We start from the raw sequence: 25,385 nt of genomic DNA on the forward strand, positions 1-25,385 counted from the left end.
TTGTTTGTGTTGTGTTGTCTCTGTGTAGTGTTGTCTCTTTGTGCTGCCTCAATCGAGTTTTGACATCGTTTGTTGTCTATGTGTCGTGTTGTCTTTGATTGGTGTTGTCTGTGTGTAATGATGTCTGTGTCGTGTTGTCTTTGAGTCGTGTTGTCTTTGAGTCGTGTTGTCTTTGAGTCGTGTTGTCTTTGAGTCGTGCTGGCTGTGTCGTGTTGTCTGTGTGTAATGATGTCTGTGTCGTGTTGTCTTCGTCGTGTTGTCTCTGCTTGTTGTCTCTATCAATTTTTGAAATCGGGTGTTGTCTCAATGTCGTGTTGTCACTATGTTGTTTCTATGTGTTGTCACTGTTGCCTTAATGTTGTGTTGTCTCTGTGTCGTGTTGTCACTGTGTTGTGTTGTATTTGTCGTGTTGTCTCTACTATCAAGTTTTGAACTCGTGTGTTGTCTCAATGTCGGTGTTGTCTCTATGTTGTCACTGTGACGCCGTTATTCTATGACTAGCCGTGTTCTGTCCTATCGACTGTTGACCGCGTAGGTGGCTTACTTTGTTGGGCTTATTACATTTGATATACTTTTGAAATTATATCAACACAATACAGATACTCCTTTATTTCATGTGTACTTTTAGCTAGTAATCACAATCACCAAGGCATTTTTGAAAATAAATTAATAAATAAATGCATTTGGTGTCTTACGGCTTAATTTTTGTTTGAAAATAATAACTTTCAAATAGTATATAACGGTGTCCAATATAAAAACTGTGAAGAATGATATGTAAAATATTTTTCTATGCATTGATTTATGCAAAATCTTAGCATGTGTGTACAGGTGTTGGATACCAAATCAGCGTGACTGTGCCGCGCCATATGTTTCCTCCAATCGAAAAAGGAAAGAGAAAAAGGAAAAAATCCACCCAGAATTGGCATTGCAATTTAAAATAAAAACCAACAGGTTTAGTCTGAGAATTTACCGTACATATACGACGGACTGACGACAAAGGCATCGACACGGAATAAGTTCACCGGTCATTTTAATCAGTGTAGGTAAATATTATCAAACAATTTGAACATGGGTTTAAATTTCCATTGCCATTTTTAACAGCAATAGTTTTAATAATTCAAAACAGACATTTTTGTTTAGAAAAGATAACTGACTCTTCCAGATATAGCTTTCACAAGATTCAGTTAAACATATCATTCCCAAAACTAGAGTTCAAGAGTTCATGAACGCAGTCCCTAACGGTATACTGGTAGTGTTCTCTGTACACAGGTTATTGGGATTACCCAGAGTATTGGAATGATGGCAAAATAATCGTGCGACCTTGAACTTGAAGACAGTAGGAAATCATCCTTTTGACTCTGACCAGTTTGTTAACAGTGTTGGTCTCCACCGCCTCGCCTACATCCTTCACTATGGTTGCCCCCCTTTGCTAAGAAACATGTGCGATATGAAGACCACATTTGCATGAAAGCGGTGCCAAATCTGTTTGTTCATCAGTATTTTATACTCGATCTGTATGGTAATGTGATGGTTAGGTTCAATGAACGTAAATAAAAAAAACAACTCAAAACAGTTTGTGATTTTGTAAACTATTTAGATTTTCAATGTAAACAAGATTTAAACAACAACAAACAACATCAGATGAGGTGTTAAACCAGACATACACTGTTCCTATAAGGGGTTTTAAACAACAACTGTTCCTGTGGTTAAAATAGTCGCCATTATAAACTACAGAATTTCGCGCCTTTTCTCGACACGTCATACCCCAAGAATCAAAGTAGAATTATAACTTTAAACTCTGAACATTAATTGATTTGACACGTTAACACTTTGTCATATACTAAACTAACGTGGCATGTTTTCACCAGGTTTTAGGAATCACTAGACACCTCTACATCTAAGGTTATCATCCCTCGACTGACTCAACCAACGTTCATACCGTCTGGTACACTAAAACAAGAAACAGGAAGAAGCACTCAGGCACTTTTTTGTGATATGAAATATTCATTGCGGAAATCGCTAACAATAAAGATGATATTAGATACCGAATTCTTGAGGTCTATCAGTTTCTTTTTAGAAAATAGAGAAGAAAACAAATCCCGCTACAAAGACAGCTGTCTAATCAGGGAAACTATAAAAAGTGACACGTCCCGGACTCGCAATTCCGGCTGTACGCTGAATTATATCTATATATTATGCCAGGACAACCAGAGCTATAAATGAGCTATGTTTATTCAAGACGCAATTACCGACGTATGTATTTGTTGTATATAGACTAAGAAATATTTCTTCGATTGCTGAAATGGAACAATGTACCATGTTGACGCTATTGTGCCACCTAGTATTCAAATTTATAAAACATAACTTTATCTTGGAAAGAAAACTTGTTCCCAAAACCAGAAATATATTGGAACGTGGTCACCGTCAGCTAACTACAGTATCGCAAAACCAAATATGAAAGACAATAAATAAAACAAATGTTTATACAACAAATAAAACAAATATTTATACACTACTTTCGTCAGATCATACACATGCATTTGTCACAATTTCACTACGATCATTTGCAGTCACTAGAGGGCTCTATATAACCCCATAGTTGCACACACACGTGCACACATAATTCACATCCACGTCACTATCACAGACATGGACCTTCAGACGATGACGTCATCATTAAGATGGCAGGAAGCACGCGTCTTGGGGTTTCAGAGGCATCCTGGCGTCATAAATAGTCGGCGCCTGAAGGATGATCCCGAACGTCCCTACTACACAGGCCGTGGTGAAGATCCACAGGAACAGTCGGTCCAAAACCATAGCAACATATTTCCAGTCCTCCTTTATCTGTAGAATGTACAACACACATTAGGCATGGACAACAGGACACACATTGGGTACGGACAACAGGACACACATAAGGTACGGACAACAGGACACATATAACGTACGGACAACAGGACACACATAAGGTACGGACAACAGGACACAAAAGGTACGAACAACAGGATACACATAAGGTATGGACAACATGACACACATAAGGTACGGACAACAGGACACACATAAGGTACGGACAACAGGACACAAAAGGTACGAACAACAGGATACACATAAGGTACGGACAACAGGACACACATAAGGTACGGACAACAGGACACATATAACGTACGACCAACAGGACACACATAAGGTACGGACAACAGGACACAAAAGGTACGAACAACAGGACACACATAAGGTACGGACAACAGGACACACATAAGGTACGGACAACAGGACACATATAACGTACGGGCAACAGGACACATATAAGGTACGGACAACAGGACACACATAAGGTACGGACAACAGGATATACATAAGGTACGGACAACAGGACACACACTGGGTACGGACAACAGGACACACATAAGGTACGGACAACAGGACACATATAAGGTACGGACAACAGGACACACATAAGGTACGGACAACAGGACACATTTAAGGTACGGAAAACAGGACACATATAACGTACGGACAACAGGACACACAAAAACAGGACACACATAAGGTACGCACAACAGGACACACATAAGGTACGGACAACAGGACACATATAAGGTACGGACAACAGGACACACATAAGGTACGAACAACAGGACACACACTGGGTACGGACAACAGGACACACACTAGGTACGGACAACAGGACACACATAAGGTAGGGACAAAAAGACACCTATAAGGTACGGACAAAAGGACAAACATAAGGTACGGACAAAAGGACACGTATAAGGTACGGACAACAGGACACACACTGGGTACGGACAACATGACACACATAAGGTACGGACAACAGGACACACATAAGGTACGGACAACAAGACACACATAAGGTATGGACAACAGGACACACATAAGGTATCGACAACAGGACACATATAAGGTACGGACAAAAGGACACATAAGGTACGGACAACAGAACACACATAAGGTACGGACAAAAGGACACATATAAGGTACGGACAACAGGACACACATAAGGTATGGACAACAGGACACATAAGGTATGGACAACAGGACACATATAAGGAACGGACAACAGGACACACACAAGGTACGGACAACAGGACACACATAAGGTACGGACAACATGACACACACTAGGTACGGACAACAGGACACACACTAGGTACGGACAACATGACACACACAAGGTACAGACAACAGGACACACACTGGGTACGGACAACAGGACGCATATAGGGAACGTACAACATGACACTCATAAGGTACGGACAACAGGACACACATAAGGTATGGACAACAGGACACATAAGGTATGGACAACAGGACACATATAAGGTACGGACAACAGGACACACACAAGGTACGGACAACAGGACACACATAAGGTACGGACAACATGACACACACTAGGTACGGACAACAGGACACACACTAGGTACGGACAACATGACACACACAAGGTACAGACAACAGGACACACACTGGGTACGGACAACAGGACGCATATAGGGAACGTACAACATGACACTCATAAGGTACGGACGACAGGACACACATCAGGTACGGACAGCAGGACATACACAGGACACATATAAAGTTGATGATAGCTTTTTTCTACCCCCAAGTTATTTCGAGTGAGTGATATTTTCGAACTTGTCATACTAATGTACGAGTATATTTGCTCTGTAAATTGACAGTATGGTTCTATACTGCTCATTTCCATTGTACTTCAATACAAAATATGTCATTCAAATAGTTCTGATGATCAGCAAAATATATACAATCCCACAACGCCACGTACTCAGGAATAGCGCTTCTTGTACAGGCAGGATGTGCTCACATACACAATGCCATAATATGTATTGAGTTTTACAACTCATGGCCAAAGAGTCAAGCCTATATCTTCGAGAAATCGGGGACACCTCGGAAATTGACGGAAAGGTCCGAAAATATCCGAATGATGTTTCGGCAGTTTTCGGCTAGTGAACACTTACATTTACGTATGGCAGATGAAACACAAACAAACAGCAAAGGATAATGATTGGCAGCCGTGTTGGTAATAAGTATGTTAGTTAACGTCGAAACATATTATTCTTAATGACATTTGAACGTTTAAAGGCATGTACATCGACACAAATATGACCGAAACCTGCTACTGACTAGGTCGGAGGGGCGCTTGTAATCCTGTATACCGCTGTATCTTTGTAACAATTTACAAAACTGATCGCCAGTATCGGAGAGCAGTCGTTAAACTCGCCTCGCATACATGCCGTCATTCGGAATTATCGCAATGTTCATCACAAATATGCACGTACACGCCATTTTGGCATACTTTTTAGATTTGCCCGTCTCTCTGTGATTTTTCACTGATAAATCATCCGACCAAATTATTGTCAATAAATACCTAATATGGATTATGAAATAAAACTTGCATATACGCTGTGGATTGGAATGGAAGAAATGAGTGCTAGTGTTGGTTGTACTGCGATACATATGGAATATACATGCATTAAACATGCAGAGATAAGACAGAAACGGAGAAACATTGATTTATTGGTTCAACAGTCCAGAATTTACCACGTGGTTATATGTATTATATTGGAAACTTCGAATCCTTGCAGATGTATTAAAGTACGAAGCTATATTTGGTTAACCAGATCAAAAGTGCGCCTATCAACAGGGCATGTATTCCCCGAGCACATCACTGCCACGCACCTCACAAAAACTCGAAACACTTGCGGATTGAACGTTTCGATTAAAACTACAGTGGTGGTTGTTTATGTCTTCGATACATATAATAAATAAAGAAATGCATTTTCATTTTCGATATAATTTTCATAATGATTGGGGGCACTGACTAGTCTACATTCGAATTCGCAAAAATACGCGAATGATGATGAAGAAGGTGACTGGCGATATGACTATAGTTTGTACGTCATCTGCAATCTTCGAGTCGAGTAACAAGTAAACCGTTTACCAGCAGAGCAACAGGAACCTTTTTAGTACATTGTATATCTACATTAAACATACTGTTGAGTTAAGTGGACTTTTTCTTTGAATAATTCAGTGATGTTTAACCCTATAGAAGATATTTGAATACGGCGCATGCGTACTTTCTGGAGAACTTGTCTTTGCCCTACAAATAGATTAATCGAGTGTTTCACCTCAACGGACCGGCATTAAATCAATTTTGTTCAATTTCAACGGTTCGGAGGCCGAAAAAAGCAAATGCAAAAATGAAATGCCCCATTAGCCGACAATTGGCAGAATGCAGGATGAATATAAATAAAATGTGAATCGAGTGACACGGACGCTAGTTCGATTGAAAAGGGATATTTATCCTCAAAGTTGTTTTCCTCTTCAATTTTAAGAAATCGATTTGGAGTTGAAAAATGGGAAATAGAACAGCTAGACAAAGTGCAGTGTCACGCGCGCCAATTACACACAGAACTGTCCGCAATCCACATCGCACAAACGCTTAGCATCACAATAACACGCAAGAGTACGCGTGACCAGGTCAGGCCCGTTTATTTTATATAAACCGTTCTTGCTATTTTCGTTTACCACATGACATGCTATATCTTACCGCTAGTTAATAGATTTTAGCAATTTAATTCTGCGAGATTTTTATGTGACCAATATATTTCACTGTAGGTACACTTGTTATATGTGGGAGATCTAAGCTTTCAAGAACAATGTATATATTTCATGACGTGACTGTGTATCAGTGAGCGCGTGTTTATATGCGTATGAGCGTGCATTTTTATATGCGTATGTCTTTCATTAACCTATTTCTATATTCCAAGTGTTCTCAAACGGATTATCTTCACATTCTTCAAGTGTAATATAGGTTTAGTATATCCTTCACAAAAAAAATCGGAATTTTTGCTTCAGTATCGTTTTATTACGAAAAGCTGTGGTTCTAATTAGTTTATATTAGGTTAATTGTACATCATGTATCGTAGTTAATGGAGTCTCGACAATTTCCGCATACATAAACAGACTAATAAGAATATACTTACTGAATTCTCCTGGTCCTCAGACTTTAAATGTTCTGCGATGAAAAAAACACTGTCCACAGCGTTTTGTATCTCCATTGGGACGGGCTTCCTTCTGTGGCAGGAGTCAGTTTCCGAAGCAGCCACTAGCTCTTCTAAACCGTGGCGGATAAACCGAATGTCCTCCCCATCTATAGTGTTACGTATTTGTTCCTGGTAAGAATTTCTCACTTCCACTCCGTTCCAAGTTCTTACAGAAACACGTGACTGTGTTCCTTCTCGGTCAGTGGATGGTCTGCGCATGATCAGCAGACGTGGAAGTATGTTGAGAAATACTCTCCGCACCCATGGCGACATCGTGTGTGTGGAGGGCGACCGGAAATGTACATTGAGGACTATGACGGTAACGAGGATGGATAAGGTGACCAGTATCATGGTGAAGAGGAGGTACTTGCCGATCAAGGGCACCACTATGGAGGTAGGCGGGATAATTTCCGCCAGTAGTAGGAAAAACACAGTGAGCGAGAGCAAAATGGATATACACAAAGTAATTTTCTCTCCGCTGTCTGAGGGCAAGTAAAATACAAGAACGGTAAGGAATGAGATGGAGACGCAGGGAATGATGAGGTTGACCGTGTGGAAAAGTGTCTTCCGTCTCATCGTGATGTTAAATGTGATGTCCGGGTAGGGCTCGGGACAGCAGGGATATCGGCGGACGTTCTTCCGGGCAGTCCCTTCTAGGATGTCCCATTCTACACTTGGATAAAAATCTCTCAGGTCTATTCCCTCTGTAATCAACTTTCGATCCATGGCCTCGTCAGAGCACATGTGGATGATGTCGACCTGGTCGCCGTCGTACGTCCAGGATCCAAACTTCATGCTACATTGCTGAATATCAAAGGGGAAGAACTCCACGTCTATCTGACAGGAAGACTTGTAGATGGCCGGGGGCTCCCACACCACTTTACCGTTTGGGTGTAGTGTGGCCTTCGTCATCAGGGTCACTTCATAGTGGCCGTCAGCACTGAAAGGGCAAGGTCATTTGTAACCAAATCAACAGGAAACTTATCTCATTATTTGTGAATGTAACCTTTTGAAACGCGAGATAAAACCATGACACTGTTTAGGTGGAATCATGACAGTGTTTAGGTGGAATCATGACACTATTTAGGTGGAATCATGACACTGTTAAGGTGAAATCATGCCACTCTTTTCTTTAAGTGGAATCATGACACTGTTTAGGTGGAATCATGCCACTATTTTGGTTGAATTATGGTACTGTTAAGGTGAAATCATGCCACTCTTTTCTTTAAGTGGAATCATGACACTGTTAAGGTGGAATCATGACACTGTCTAGGTAGAATCATGACACTGTTTAGGTGGAATCATGACACTATTTAAGTGGAATCATGACACTGTTAAGGTGGAAACATGGAACTATTTAGGTGGAATCATGACACTGTTAAGGTGGAATCATGACACTGTCTAGGTAGAATCATGACACTGTTTAGGTGGAATCATGACACTATTTAAGTGGAATCATGACACTGTTAAGGTGGAAACATGGAACTATTTAGGTGGAATCATGGCACTATTAAGGTGGAATCATGCCACTCTTTTCTTTAAGTAGAATCATGACACTGTTTAGGTGGAATCATGACACTGTCTAGGTAGAATCATGACACTGTTTAGGTGGAATCATGACACTATTTAAGTGGAATCATGACACTGTTAAGGTGGAAACATGGAACTATTTAGGTGGAATCATGACACTGTTAAGGTGGAATCATGACACTGTCTAGGTGGAATCATGACACTGTTAAGGTGGAATCATGACACTGTCTAGGTGGAATCATGACACTGTCTAGGTGGAATCATGACACTGTTAAGGTGGAATCATGACACTGTCTAGGTGGAATCATGACACTGTTTAGGTGGAATCATGACACTGTTTTGGTGGAATCATGACACTGTTTAGGTGAAATCATGACACTATTTAAGTGGAATCATGACACTATTTGGGTGGAATCATGACACTGTTTAGTTGGAAGCATGACACTGTTTAGGTGGAATCATGACACTGTTTAGTTGGAAGCAGGGCACTATTTAGGTGGAATCATGACACGATTTAGGTGGAATCATGGAACTGTTTAGGTGGAATCGTGACACTGTTTAGGTGGAAACATGGAACTGTTTAGGTGGAAACATGGAACTGTTTAGGTGGAAACATGGAACTATTTAAGTGGAATCATGACATTGTTTATATTCATTAACACAGAAGTTTTTTTAGACACGTTAAAATCTTCATCAAATCCAGCAACAGGTTTTAAGTAAAATGTATTAATTGTATATTATGATTTGTATATCTTGGAAAATGCTATCTTGTAAATATCAATATATGAATTTTATAAGAGGGCAAAGGCGTTAATAAGTTGAAAAAACTTATACCTAATCCTCTGTTCAACTTTGGGACAATAAACATGTTTAAAAAAACTACTGAGTACTGTAATGTAACCATATTTAGTACTTCACAGAATTTGCTCTATGATACTATGATATATAGTACAAGGAGCTATTTATTACATTGACGAATTCAGTACATAATAATATTTAGTACATCATTGCATTTGGTATATTATGTTATTAATTACATCATTGTACTTATTAAATTATGGTATTGATTACTTTATGGTATAGACTACATTATGGTATTAACCACATTATGATATTTAGTACATTATGGTATTTAGAACATTATGGTATTTTTTTCACATGTTGTATTTATTACATTATGTTATTTAGCACATTATGATATTAATTACACTATGGTATTAAGTACATTATGGTATTAATTACAATGTACATTATGATATTTAGTACATTATGGTATTAATTACAATGCACATTATGGTATTTAGTACATTATGGTATTGGTTACATAACGGTATTTTTACATTATGATATTTAGTACATTTTTTTATTTAGTACATTATGATATTAATTACATTATGGTATTAATTACAATGTACATTATGATATTTAGTACATTATGGTATTGGTTACATAACGGTATTTTTACATTATGATATTTAGTACATTTTTTTTATTTAGTACATTATGATATTAATTATAATATGGTATTTATTACGGTATTTAGTACATTATGGTATTTATTATATTATGGAATTTAGTACATTATGATATTAATTCCATTATGGTATTTATTACGGTATTTAGTACATTATGGTATCTATTATATTATGGAATTTAGTACATTATGATATTAATTACAATATGGTATTTATTACGGTATTTAGTACATTATGGTATCTATTATATTATGGAATTTAGTACATTATGATATTAATTCCATTATGGTATTTATTACAATATTGTATTGATTACACAATGCACTGTTTACTTAGTAATGTATGTATTTAGAACTTATTTTTGCATTTGATACTTAAGCGTTATGACAACATATGATATAGATTGTGTTGTAACTTTCGTATAGATTCAGTACAGTTTGAACGATTAAATTTCGATATTTACATTTGTTTTAAATTTTGATATTTCTGTTTGTGTTAAATTCTGATTTTTCAATTTGTAGTGTTAAGGTTTGTGTTAGATTTTGATATTTCAATTTGTAATATTAAGTTTGTGTTGAATTTTGATATTTAAGTTTCTGTTGAATCTTGATAGTTAAGTTTCTGTTGAATTTTGACATTTAAGTTTGTGCTAAATTTTGATATGTAAGTTTGTATCGAATTTTGATACTAAAGTTTGTGTTAAATTTTGATATTTCAGTTTGTGATCAATTTTGATATTCAAGTTTGTGTTGAATCTTGATAGTTAAGTTTGTGTTGAATTTTGACATTTAAGTTTGTGCTAAATTTTGACATTTAAGTTTGCTCTAAATTTTGATAATCAAGTTTGTGTTAAATTTTGATACTTAAGTTTGTGTTAAATTTTAATATTTAAGTTTGACTGAAATTTTTATATTTAAATTTGTGTTGAATTTTCGTATTTAAGTTTGCTTATGTTGATGGCCCATTGTTCATTTATCCGCCTTTTCTACCACTCTACATAAACAAAATGGTGTCATATTGGGAACAGGTTCATGAAGATTCTATCTTGTCATTGTAATTGGCACTAGGAAATTGAGATTTCCCGTCGATACGTGACAAATATCCGAATCAACACCCCATAGGCGAGAAGGCAACAATTCCTACTTCTCTTTTCGATTTTAACAGGGCGTCGTTCCTTTACAAGGGAAAAAACGCCAGTTCGGCAGCTTTTGAAGCGCAAGGAAGAGATATTGGTTTTTGTGTGTTTGGCGTACATTAGGCTTGTCAATATTCTTAGTCGTCAGTTTTGCCGAGATACAATATGTCCCGGCTTTTCGGCGAGGCCAATTATGTAACCGCGGGTGACAAAGATTTATTCCAACAGCTTTTCATTAAGATACTCAATAAAGTGAATAGAATGAGACATGCATTGGTATCGATTAGATCTGTCCTAAGGGAGGGGGTACAGAGGGGCCAAGGAGGGGGGGAGGGGGTCTGCACGGAATCTGAGCTGGGGAAGCATATTACTATGGGTGTAGAACAGTTTACGGGAAACTTGTCTTCAACTTCGTTATATTGTCGATCAATTCCTCTGTACAAATAAAGATATCGATATTTTCATCATGAAAGTAATTTGTTGGAATCTTCAGGTTTGATTAGTTTCCATTTGCAAAAAAATAAAGGAGTTTGTGTGCGCCGTTACCATGCAACAATGGGTGAGATGTGAACCGCCATCTGGTGACATACTTCTGAACTAGGGGAGATAATTTGTGACATTATTAGCAGTAACGAGTAACAATGTGAATTAAATTTAGGCGTGGGCAGAAAAAAAGACATTTTGGAGAGTAATTGCTTTGTGTATTCCAGTATGCTCTCGACTATCCCTCGTTTAGGGATAGTTTGTCTGAAAAATAAGTCCAACATTTACATGACGCACGAGGCGGCACGTGCTTAACTAGCTTGTAACGTGACAGTCACTGCAATCCTTCAAAAGAAAAAAAAACAATAGCTATTATAAAGTAATGTGCACTTAACATACTGAACGTGAGACAATCGAACAGAAATAAACTTGTATGTAATCATTCAATCTAAAAACCATTAAGATTTCATTGTCAATGTACGTCATTCGATATAGAGGAATTGGGATTCTCTGGTGTGGTACTAGATCTACTGTAGACGAAATTCATTGTGAAACAGTAAAACATGGTGAAGTTTACGATATAAACTTTATCTAAACCTGTAAAGGAAAATAAAGTCATGTTAAACGAGTATTGTATACAAAACATCAGGATATCAAATAAATACTTCACAGAGATCAGTTGAGACTGTCGTGTCGTAAAATTCTCTCCTAACCGAAAATAAAAACGCGTGCCAAATTTGTATTATTGATTCTTCAATATGTCTCATAGTATAATAATAATAATAATAGGTTTAGATTCACTTCATATGTATGTATTATAATTACTTTGTGTGAGAAATGACCTGTTCTACTTATGACATTTTTTAACAGATACTGAAAGATTTGTCTCTAGTACGATCAACGTGACTATTTCTTTTAAGAATTAATCACCGATTAGAGTGTCAAAATTGTTGTTTGAGACATCTTCAATACATATAGAAAATCATCAACAATTTATGAACCATCTTTACAACACACAACGAAACATCAGATTAACTAAAAGACATGAACAGGGAAGGAAGATAACCTCACTTCCGGTACATGCGCACTTACTTGTTAAAGAGGACAATGTCGGGCGTCCATATTTTAGGAGAAGGCACTTCCAATTTTGTTATGTTTGCGTACTCGGTCGGGTTCCAAACCAGACTGGCGTCATACCACCACTTTTAGAAACAAATAATTGAACTAAAAAATCATAATGCAAAATATGGTTTTCCTGGTGTTAGTACAGACCTGCTCCACGCCCCATGCGCATGCTCGTGTAATGCAGGAAGTAAGAAGACCAAGAAGTGGTAGACTATATTGGAGTGCGTTGTAGAGTATATACGGTACCCGTGCCTCGTTCCTACCGTCCCGTACCGATTCATGTTAGTTTATCGTCATACGATAAGAGAACCAAAGGCCCACACTACCAGAGAGCGTTGAAGGGAGGTGTTATGAGTGATGGTAAACCTGTGATGTCTTACCTTTAACAACTGAGTTTACGACTCGACAGACACCGGACCAAAGCTCTGTCCTGGCACGACTCAAGCCATCAACATCTCGTTACTTTTTGTGTTTTCACACCGTCTGGATGTGCAATTGAAAGGAAAATTACCAAAAATCCATTTAATCTTGTTTAAATCCTAGGCCTGGACAGATATTTTACATTACCTTATCACTGTATGGTCCAAGGCCAGGGCAGGTATCCTATGCTACCTTATTACAGCATGGTCCCAGGCAGATATCGTATGGTTCCTTGTCAATGTATGGTCCACGGCCAGGGCAGATATCCTATGATTCCTGTTCACTGTATGGTCCCCGGCCAGGGCAGATATCCTTTGATTCCTGGTCACTGTATGGTCCCGGGCTAGGGCAGATATATTATGTTTCCTGGTCAGTGTATGGTCTCAGGCCAGGGCAGATATCTTATGTTTCCTGGTCAGTGTATGGTCTCGGGCCAGGGCAGATATCCTATGAGTCCTGGTCAGTGTAAGGTCCCGGGCTAGGGCAGATATATTATGTTACCTTATTACAGTATGGTTCCAGACCAGGGCAGATATCTTATGTTTCCTGGTCAATGTATGGTCCCAGACCAGCGCAGAAGATCAAACGTCATAACAGATAGCATACGTTACCTGATTACTGTATGGTCCAACACCAGGGTAGATATAATACGTCACCAGATGACAGTATGATTCAAGGCAAGAACTGCCCTACGTTACCTGGTCACTGTATGGTCCCAGGCCTCAACACACAACACAAATGTCCTCCAATAACCGCCAGTCATCACGGTCATTTGGAGGCCCGGATGTTAAAAAGACATAAATCTAAATATCCTTGTTCTTCATCTTTTTTGACTCAACATACGTATGCGTATGTATATTTGAGGGATGAATTTTAAACTGAAGGCAATTACCTAAACATGTTATATGTACAGTAACTTAGATTTTTTTCAGTCTTATAAGGACTACGTGTGTGTCTGTGCGGTATATTGGAGGACTGACATGCTCACCACTACACCGAACAGTACCAACCTCTACCTACTTATTGTACAGGACGATGTCCGGTAGCCATATTTGTTTTGAGGGGACGTAGAGCCGGTCCACCCCTCCATATTCAGCCTTCGGCCAGCTTAGTTTGTAATCATACCACTCCTGGTTAGTACGGGGAGAGAGGACAAAGCGGGTTAGGTATTAAGCTATGACGTCACTATGTCCGCCCCACACCAGGGGAGGAAGTAAAGTAAGGGGAATACTCACGCCCAACACCAGGGGAGGGAGTAAAGTTAGGGGAATACCCACGCCCCACACCAGGGGAGGAAGTAAAGTTAGGGGAATACCCACGCCCCACACCAGGGGAGGAAGTAAAGTTAGGGGAAATAACCAATCATTAAGTGTTTAAGTGAAAACAAAGCCTGGGGATATTTTTTTTGGGACAGAAAATGGAAAGGATGTAAAAATCAGAATTTTCCATTGAAAAAGTAACAAGTTGTCCGAATAGAAAACTAACTAGGAAGCTATTGCTATTGAGCTTTTGATACAGACGTCAGATGGAAACTTAAGCTTCCTTCGGTTTTTGGATTTTATTTAATTTGGAATTTCGTGATATAAAACAATTCAAAAAAGGAACTTACAAACGAAAGTTTTGATTCTTTAGGTTTATGATCAAAAATTTTTAAAATTCGTAATGTTAAGTGTTACACAAACCATGAAGGGTCTCAAATCAGGACAGTGACGTCACACAAAACGAGGATAGTAGTGACGTCACCAGGGTATTTTTGGTGATTATGGTCGGACACAGAGACGTCACGTCAAAGCAATTAAGTACGACGTCAGGGAAAGGGCATCATAAAAATATTGCAGTCACACGAAATAATATTACGATCTATCGAAACAATCATTGGTGCATACGAAAGGAATATCATTTCCTATGAACGAAACAATAACATCATATGATATGGTTTTCCAATACCACAATGTCCACAGTATTAATTTTATGATGCCCTTTCCCAGCCACCGTAGCAAAGCATAATTATATTGCAATAATTTCAAAATCCTACACACCAGGTTGTTTGTGCTTTGTCTGGTCTGATAATTAAAGCATTAAGTATGCATAAACATTTTATAAAGTAAAACCTCGATATAGCGCCATTTTTTTAATGCTATCTTGCCGTCAGCCTTCTTAACAATTGCTGTACCCGTCTCATTAATTAACGACAGGAATTCCCAATCAAATAACTTTGAAATTTCCATCCAAAACAAATGAGCTCATCATGTCGAATTATATACAACAGCATGGAACACGTTATTATTTTTCTATATACATATATATTCTATTCCCTGTTAGCTTCGCGTGTCTGGTTAACTCGTATATCGCCAAACCCCTTGTAATGGTAGAATTCTGCTGGAAACTGATGGCAGTATATCGAGGTTTTGTTGTTATATTGCAGTAATATAATATCTTGCATTTCAAAGCCAATGCATATAAAGCATTAATTAATTAGGCAGCTATTTATAGAAAGCACATTCTTCTCAGGTACATTTATAATGAAATGTAGCCGATCCAAACTAGATATACCGTGTTCTACTAACATAATATAGCTGTTATAAACTAGATATACTCGTACAATGTTACTATATACCGTGGTCTAGTAACATAACATAGCCGATATAAACTAGATATACTCGTACAATGTTACTATATACCATGGTCTAGTAACATAACATAGCCGATATAAACTAGATATACTCGTACAATGTTACTTTATACCGTGTTATAGTAACATAACATAGCCGATATAAACTAGATATACTCGTACAATGTTACTATATACCGTGGTCTAGTAACATAACATAGCCGATATAAACTAGATATACTCGTACAATGTTACTATATACCGTGGTCTAGTAACATAACATAGCCGATATAAACTAGATATTCCCGTAAAATGTTACTTTATACCGTGTTCTAGTAACAAAATTAAGCCAATATAGATTTAGTATAATTCTTCAAAACAGGCTCCGATATAAACAGTAAAATACATTCCTATAAAGTTACTACAGATAACTGTAGTTACATTTAATGTTGTTCTGTAGTATAACAATCTAGACCCACAGGCTAACGAGCTACAATGGCTATATCTCCTAGTCCCCGTATAGGTAACCAACCTATATATGAATCCACTCAACCTAAGTATCAACAACATACAATATATATGGATTTAATGGTAAAAAGCCAGATACCAAAAGTACCTGGCACCCAAATCGTCCAGTGACACCAGACCAAGAGTCACGTGACAGACACGTCCGCCAGTCAGCAGTACCCACACCAACATGCACAGACCATAAACCATATGTGTATATAACTTGCCGCACAGACCTACATATGTATATGTAATTAACCCGTATAATTTCCCACAAAACACATACCACTGGCGCTCTTACATATAGGCCAGGCATCCAATATATTACACGCACGTGCACTTAATATGGCACCTCACCAGCACGTGCGGTGTTCCCTCGGTATAACGAGAATATGAATTATCATTTACATCAATTACTTGATTTTCAATCGTTGAATTAAACTTCCGGTTTATCGCAAGTCTCCGACAACAAGACTTCCGTCACAACATAATGAACACACACGTTTTAAAGCCGAAAGGGACATCGCCTTAATGATATAAATATGACACATATAACCTCACAATATTTACATACGAATTATAATTGTCACGCATATTTTGTAGATAAGCTGCGTTTGCTTAAACGTAAATTGTTTACATACATGTTCGCATCGAACATCGAAAAGGAGGGACAATTGTCAATGCAATCCAGGAATGTAAACTAAACATTCAAATGTAACGTTTTAGATAAATATCAAAACACCGTGTTGAATAGATTATTTAAGTTTAACTCGATTAAAGCCTCTCTATATTTTCGTAGCATGTAAATTTTGAAAAAAAATATAAAAATGTGTTCAATGGTAAAGTATTTACCCTAATGATAACCTATACCGTTGTTCTTTCTAATTGGAATTAAAACTATCCACTGATTGAATCTCCAATGCGGTGCTCCATTCTCTATATGTAAATGAGATGCAGAAAATATGACATGCACTTATGCGCAAATAGGTTTGTTTTGGAGAATGGCGGACTGGCAACTAAAGCCCCGCACCAGAAGCCTGAAGTTGATCAGATTTATTGGTTGCTGCCGCGAAGGCAAAGGAAAGGATTCGGCAAAATCACAACATCATCTACGACTCGCATTTAAGATAAGTTAACGTTGAAATCCACCATAAATTGGAAGTAAAACTTCTCGCCATTAGATAAACAAACCCATGGTTTTCTATTTTTCATCCGGGGATGTGATTCGGCGCGCGCACGGTTGATTCACGTTCTCTTTTTAGATGTCTATTACATACTTTACGTCATTACTTAAAATTTCATGAGGGATTATGATGTTTCACTTGATGAAGTTTCATATCTATATATTAACAAAAATATAGAGAGGTTTTAATGAAATGAAAATATTACAGAAAAATGATATCTTAAAATGATATCTTATATTGAAGTTGATTAGGTATTGACTTTATAAACGGATCCAGGATTGTTTTGGCTCATAGAAAATAAGAAAAAAATGAAAAGAAAAATTAATTACAAAAAAGAAAAATAAACAACAACAACAACAACAAAATCGAAAAATGCCGGTGTGCCATTACTTATATATATATAGTAACTTATCAACTTAACTAAGTATTTTGACCAAACAATTCTTCATTGACGCCAATTTCCCATTTTGAATGGATACTGCCCATAACTTGCCTCCATAACATAGAAAACGTATACATAATAAAGGAAACACATATCCGGAATACATGGTCCGTAAAATATACAAGTACATTGTTCCTCTAACAAAATACTATATCATACGTGAAAAAAATGTATGAAACAATTTGTTCAGAAATCAATGAAAGTGTTTTTTGCACTTAGTTATTATACGAAATATGTTTGCTTTTCTAAAACTGACAAATCGCGTGCTGTTGCATTATTATACCTTAGAATGCACGTGCAGCGTGCTCGTACATCGCGTGTTGGTTACATATCCCGGCATACGTCACCCACCGTAAATAATTCGACAGTAAGAAGACTTGAGGATACTGATTACATGTTACTGAGAGAACAGTAATGGTGAGCTCTCCAGTCCTGTGTCACAGTCTCCTCTTACATATAATCTCAGTACGCGAGGACACACGATACCACCGTTTGGATTTCAAATGGTACATTTTCAAAAATGGAATTACGTAATTAAGCTTGAGAAAGATGTACCCTAGCTAAGCAGACGTTTGTCGATACTTCTAACTAAGCAGCGTCTTAAGTAACACACAGCAAATATGTTAGCACACGACCAATGCAGCACACCAATGCAATTCAATTTAAAGACATGTACACTGCGTATTGCTATTCTTTGACATGGATATTCTATTAAAGGTGACAACTTCCGAGAATCAATATCATTTTTACATTAGCAAATATATATACAGGGATTTGTTATTCATGTTAACAACCACAAATACGTATTCACAAGGCTACATTAATCAACAATTTGCGAAATTTTCAAGACGGACTATACTGATGCCATTTGTAAAAAAATGTATATAAAGACTATTATGACCTGGGTGTCTAAGTATGTTACTGTTTTTGTTCAAGATCTACCTTCGACCATAAAACACATCAAAGACGACAAAGTTTATCTTGTACGTATACTCATCGATCAGGCGCCGTTTTGTTTAGCTTTCATCGATGACAGGTTGGCCATGAACGTTGTTCGAGTGATCTGTTACAGACATCGGTATAGAACTGCTCTCTCTGATAGCGAGTCTCCCACAGCCAGAGCTGTAGCCGCATCCGTCTACGGCGAGTATAATACAGGATACGGCGCGCGGAATCCGGACTTAGTACAATTGCTTTGGTCAAACACTACAGAGAATCAATCAATCTGAATTAGGGAGCGCATCATCTATCATTGGCCGGGGTATCGTTACCGTGGCGTCCGTAAAACAGGCGATTCTGTACTTTAAATGTGATTTAACACATGTCTGCTGATCGTATCGGCGATATAAACATTTATGACTTATATTACGTATAAAATAGTGGCGATAGGGAATACAACGTCCATCAGATGCCCAAACGGCGAGAGGCTTCCGTTTCTCCGATGGCGACGGGTTCCATGCTCGGGAGCGACGGGTAAGTCTATGGGCCAGGCGCACTCAGATTCGATAGGCCTTGGAGAATGCATGGTTTAAATCAAATGTTATCGAGTTGAATCTACAATGTGTTATCGTTGTAACTCATCTAAATGTTTGAAATAGTGAGATAGTTACAACCGACAGTTATAGCCGTTGTTTTATATAATGTCAATTACCCTTACATATGTATGCAAAACAACGCATGTTCTCGCAGTTTGATTTGAATGCACTTACGAAAATAATGACAATTCGCCCTCCTTATTTCAAGATGGATCTAAAAGGCACATAACTCTAATCATTGGATGTCTTACCTGACGTAGCCAGACATTTGTTGTCATTATTTGGTTTTTCTCGTCCTGAAAAAAAATAAATATTGTATTATTGAATGTTAAACAGTATGTTTGATGTTTTCGAAGATAAATGATTAATTGCACATTTGTGTTTGTTTTTGATAATTAATCAGCAATCCCCTGAAATGATACACATTTTATCCAAATAAGTCTTATGCAATAAAAAAAACAAATACATTGTAATACAATAAAAAATAATATAATAATACAAAAATGTTAATGAAATAAATACAGCATACCCGATAGACCAGCATGGAGCCGCTTTTAAGAATTGCTTTGCTAAATTATAATACTAGATTATCTCCCCTAATTTGAAAATTTGGTTTTTCTAGAATCAGACCTATCCTAGAGGCCAATATCATAAAATTAAAGTTATGCATAACTTTAATATTTTAAAGACAGCGGGCCAGTCTACATACCCGACAGTTATCACATGTTCATTATCAGGAGAAAAATATTAAACAGTCAACATTTTCAAACACCTTTGATTTTATCAGGTCTGAATCATTTTGCATTTGTCAAAAGCCGTACTCTTATTGGGTAAGAGCAGCGTGCAGCATCCAATCGAATTTAGTCAAATATTTCCCTCCTTAGATATGATTGGAGGGTGTTAGTCATGTCGAATGTGATAGCTCAACAAACTCTCAACAAAGTATACGTCATCAAGCATAAGAGTTTTCAAGAAGCGTAGATATCATTATGATCTTTTAAACTTTGTTCAAATTTTAGCATTGATATTTTGAGCTTTTCGATAAGTAAGATTATAATGAAATAATTTCTTACATTGCTATTGTATCTTGATATTATATCACGTATGACACCAGTACGTCCAAGATTTCACCAATCACATAATAGAAAAATCAAATACCTTTTTTTGGCAATTCCTTGGTTTATCTTAACCTATCTCGCAGAAATACCAACCAATCGCCGTAATGACGCTTGAATTCAATCTGAAGGTGGTGAAACTCTGGTGGGCCAACTTATATACATGTGTTTGTACAGGATCTGCGTGTAACTGTATCAACCGTTGCAATTAAGAGTAAGTAGCCATATTTTAATAATAATGCCAAAATCGAATGTTGCCCTGACCCCATGTGACCTATATAATAATACTATATAACGCAGCATTTCTCCAAGGTTATTGCGGCAAAGACTACAACGTCTAGCGCCAAATTAATCATTTGCATTAATTTGTATATATTGTCGAATTGTAATCAACTGTTTCCAAATGAGGTAAGAAGTGGTTTATCTATTTCGACAGTGTTACCCTAATTAGTCGAATTTCGTGTTGATCACCTGTATATTTTAGGCACTCGCTGCGGCATAACGTTTTTTAATGCACAATACTCAACCACGTTGTTATATGTGACTATAAAAGAGATATGAGAAAATCACGTGAATTGTCTGCCCGGTTCTATGATTGAATCACAGTGTGAATGTTTGACATTGGAGTGCTCATTAGGTGACCTTGGGCTCTAATGCTTAAGATGACTGTGTGGAGTGACAGGTCGGGGTTTTAGAACGGGAGGGACTGACAGCCATCACTTACACAACACTAAGGGACAGACTACAGCTATAAAGTGACCGGAAACTCCCCCAGTAATGTGCCACATGATCCTATTCGGAATTCGAAGTCTGAGACCTGACCAATGAACATTTCCTTGGCTCACGGAATGAGTCAGTAAAACTCATTCCAGGAATTTCCAAAGATCGACATCATTAATTCTACCAGTCGCAATCAAGGAAAGTGTAATACAGCTCGGTCGCCTACAGCCAACACCGTCCCGTGTATACAGCGCACTTAAGCAGATCCTTGCTTCCAAATGAGAAGACTTGCGGACCATACAAAGGCATATGACATTGTTATAAAACACTCGAACTGCGACCCTGGATTAATGAAACTGGCTCCCTACTGATCCCGACCATGTTTACATGAAGGCCAGGATAATCATTGTCGTTTTTTTATGGAAATTTGATCAAAGCAATTCCGGTTAGTCTGATAGAGCGCTACCAGTGTCAATGAGCCGGCCACCAATGATGTCCCAGAAATCTGTACCAAAATGACCTTGACTCTTATGTTAACTCTGTAATAACGATGGCAACACTTAAGCCAGAGGATTGAATAACAATTTGTCAATAGAACTTCTAACATTTTCTAATGTATTTTAATTACAAATTATTTTCGCGTATTTACGAAAAAATAGGCTCTCATCAAAAGAAACCCGAATCTTGTAGTTTTTCATGGAAGGCACTGGTCTGAATTGTATTCACTGCTATTGGATGGTTGTAATTATATTGTTTACATTAGATTATTCCCCTCTCTGTGTACGCCATATATCCACTGTAAGTATGGCCAACCACATGTGAACCAGTCGTCTATCATACTAACGATATAACTGTGGTTTACAAAGTATCCAATCATTGGTCGGACACAACTGTCCGACAAAATTAAATCAAGCTTTATGGTAACCCCAATAAAGTTGTGCGCATCACTTCCGCTTTGACCAATCACACCTACTAGATCAAGCGCCTAAACGACTGAGATTTATAAGTACTGCAAACTGTGACAGACAAGCGCCTGCGAGGCCAAAAACGTTCCATATTCCATGGGAAACCTTGTAACTTGATTTAATGCATGTTTGACTGTTCGATAAGATAAATGCATACTGACAGACGAATGTTTCTGTTTATGAACCCATCGGGTCTGGCCAGTCGATACGACTGAGCAGTGACCATGCCCTAGGTCGAGTCTGGTTTGAAGCATGCATGTTGGTCGAATTCTGATGAGTTCGTATTTTTCTTAATCAATGTCAGCTAGAAGTTTCGCGAATTGATTGCTAATACGAGTGTCATATCGTGGCCCATGCCGGATGTCCGTAATGAGTTGATTCGCGGGTGGTGTATCCACTGACAAATAAATTAGGATGTCTTTCCCACGTCCATCAAGGATGCCTAACAGAAGATGGAAATTGTAGGCTTCTTACCCAACCAAAATATGAATGATTACTTTCTTATCTGGAAGTGTTTTAAAACGGACTGTCATTTGTACGGCGTAAGGTTTTAAGTTCGCCTTTGTTAATACGTGTACATCTAAATAACTCAATGCATTTTCGGAACAACTGGTCCGCTCCGCTCACAAAAGCCCGGTAGTGGGTAACCCTGTAGATTTTTCACTGGTTTATTTCTATCGTGTGACGTACGTATTGCCAATTTAAGACGCGGAGACTTTCAGCGTCAAGAGCAAATATATCCTTTGGTCGGTAAAAACCAAAGATACAGGTAAACACTGTCCAATGTGCTTCTGACAATGGCACTATTGACTCTTGTTGCTTAAGCCGAAGTAACCATCTCCATTATGAAATAGCATGCGCAATAAAGATGCGCACACGCTGAAGAAGGAATTCCTACTCAAGAAGGTACCAGACTTTTAAAAGGTTTCATGTTGATTAATTTAGTAAAATGAACGTTTCACCGCTTATTACAGCATTCAGGGTTGATGCAAGACAATCTCAAAAGACATGCATAGTCTGTGTTCTTCAGGGGTCATTTTAGCGGACCCGAATGACGTCACCACTGCAACAGTGTCGCCATTCTGTTACCTAATGTCCTGTAGGATTACTTGATCTGGAAATGTAACTGAACAATGACTCGATATAGTCGACACAGTTACCTTACGTTTCTAGGCGACGTGTTGTCCTTGTGATCAATGTCGATACAATTGGTGATTCTTTACCTATCTGGAATCTCACACCATTCTGTCGTCCAGCACATGCCGCACGTGCGAACCTATCTAACACTGCCGTAAACGGTATCGATGCTTTCTTCCGTGACTTTTCCCATCTAATATCATTAACCTAACGGCTAATTGCTAGTGTGCTTGACGTCACCATCGCCTTTTCAGACGTGTAATTACCGGAGAGTTGGCGTGGAATAAGGCCATCCGTCTGTGGGCTGGGTCCGCGTTGCCAAAATGCGTTACCATGGGCACGGTCTACTATCCATTTCAGTTAATTCACGGAAAACAAATGGATATTACAAATGACCTCAATTATGTATAGGTCATATCGCTTCCAGACCTCCTCTCGTCATTTGTATTATTATTATTTTGAATGATTATGCAAAAAATATTTAAAACCACAAGCTTAAAATCAAATAGATAAATAGCTGTAGGCCTACTGATCATGTTATCAAAAGGTCTTTTTTGTTTGCCGTCAAAATCATATTTACGGAAATGTTACATTTCCAAAATACATATAAATACAAAATAAATACGTGATAAGAATTGACAACGTAAAATAGAAAAACTCATTTCGGTGATTTCTTGTTTAACTAGTGCAACTCACTCGACAAACTTTACCAAACGTTGATGTAATAAAGGGAGCAACATTTATACCGCAAGTAATCAGGTTTCGTCCAGAACATACAATTGCTAATAAATGCTGTAAATTTGACGGAAGCGAAGAAATGGTGGTCTTTAAAATAAATCATATTTACAGGCATGGAACTGGTTCTGGGCATTTGATGGACATGCATGTAGGAGAAACAACACAAAACTAATGTACCGACAGACTGTATCGCCATTTATCAACAATATCATGTTTGTGAAAAACGAAATCACGTGATAGAAGCTGGCCAACAGTCCAAAACTTTCAGTAAGGATACTGTGTAACAGCTTCTTGTTGAACACGAACAAAAAGATAGGACTGTTGGCACGTGATTCCCAATCGGCAAATGAAATATTTCTTTATATATATGGAATATACAGGTCATTTCTGATATACATATTCAAACACATGCAACGTATGATGCTTTCGTAATTCGAATTTTATTTATATATCTTCATGACTGTATATCTAAATTACGACCAATCAGCGGATCGGTTTTAAACCATTCGTCAGTAATTCGCATCTTTGGCAAAGTGCGTGTCGTTTGTGTAAAAAACCTGACACAATAAAAAATTGGTTTCCGGTTACCGTATCAGAATAACTCATCAAGGTCACTGACCAGCTCGAATCTGTGGTGTTGGTCAGTTTTATCAATCTGCAAAACGTTTGGCGTGTGATGGTCAATGTTTGATCAATGCTGACCAATTGTTGACTCTTGGTTGGTTAGCGTTGATGGCGTGGTTCATGCAAGCGCGCCTGTAACGATGATCTTATAGACATATTTATGGTCTCGTTTATCAAACAATTATTAGTGATCAATGTTCCGCCGATATTCTCCACAGCCTACTTCATTACAAGCGTCTGTTTGACACCGCTGGCCAATAATCAGATCAAGAATTCAATTTGGCTGCCGTTTAATGACACATAACCGTTGATTGTTGAAGTGGTGTCAATGGAGACGTCATGCATTCCTGTATGAATCCATTCACGTGCGATTCATATCTCGCACGCGAAATCACACACTGGACATAGGTAATGAACACTGTGGTTTACACTGTATGTCGTATCTCTATAGCGTACCATATGATACCGGTGTAACTCATTGAATGGATTCCATAGTGGTTGTCGTTTGGCTTCGAATTAAACATCCACATTGATTTGACGGTAAT

General features: G+C 38.0%; 1 protein-coding gene across 2 annotated transcripts in view; it reads right to left on the minus strand.

The window, feature by feature from the left end:
• Positions 1-1,573: 1,573 nt before the first annotated feature.
• The window catches only part of LOC117334176 (acetylcholine receptor subunit alpha-like 1), a 34,689-nt gene continuing 10,877 nt past the window's right edge, over positions 1,574-25,385 (minus strand). Inside the window, exons 2-5 of one of the 2 annotated variants that reach the window (XM_033893648.1) lie at positions 19,793-19,837; positions 12,810-12,919; positions 7,035-8,034; positions 1,574-2,844 (exon numbers count right to left, since the gene is read on the minus strand). In XM_033893648.1, coding sequence (XP_033749539.1) covers positions 2,677-2,844; positions 7,035-8,034; positions 12,810-12,919; positions 19,793-19,837 — 1,323 coding nt within the window. In that variant the 3' untranslated portion in view covers positions 1,574-2,676. Of the gene's footprint in view, positions 2,845-7,034; positions 8,035-12,809; positions 12,920-14,282; positions 14,393-19,792; positions 19,838-25,385 lie in introns of both variants that reach the window. The other variant, XM_033893649.1, reaches the window with a different exon arrangement.

The sequence above is a fragment of the Pecten maximus genome, chromosome 9 (genome assembly GCF_902652985.1).
Source record: "Pecten maximus chromosome 9, xPecMax1.1, whole genome shotgun sequence".
In the NCBI taxonomy this organism is placed as follows: Eukaryota; Metazoa; Mollusca; class Bivalvia; order Pectinida; family Pectinidae; genus Pecten; species Pecten maximus.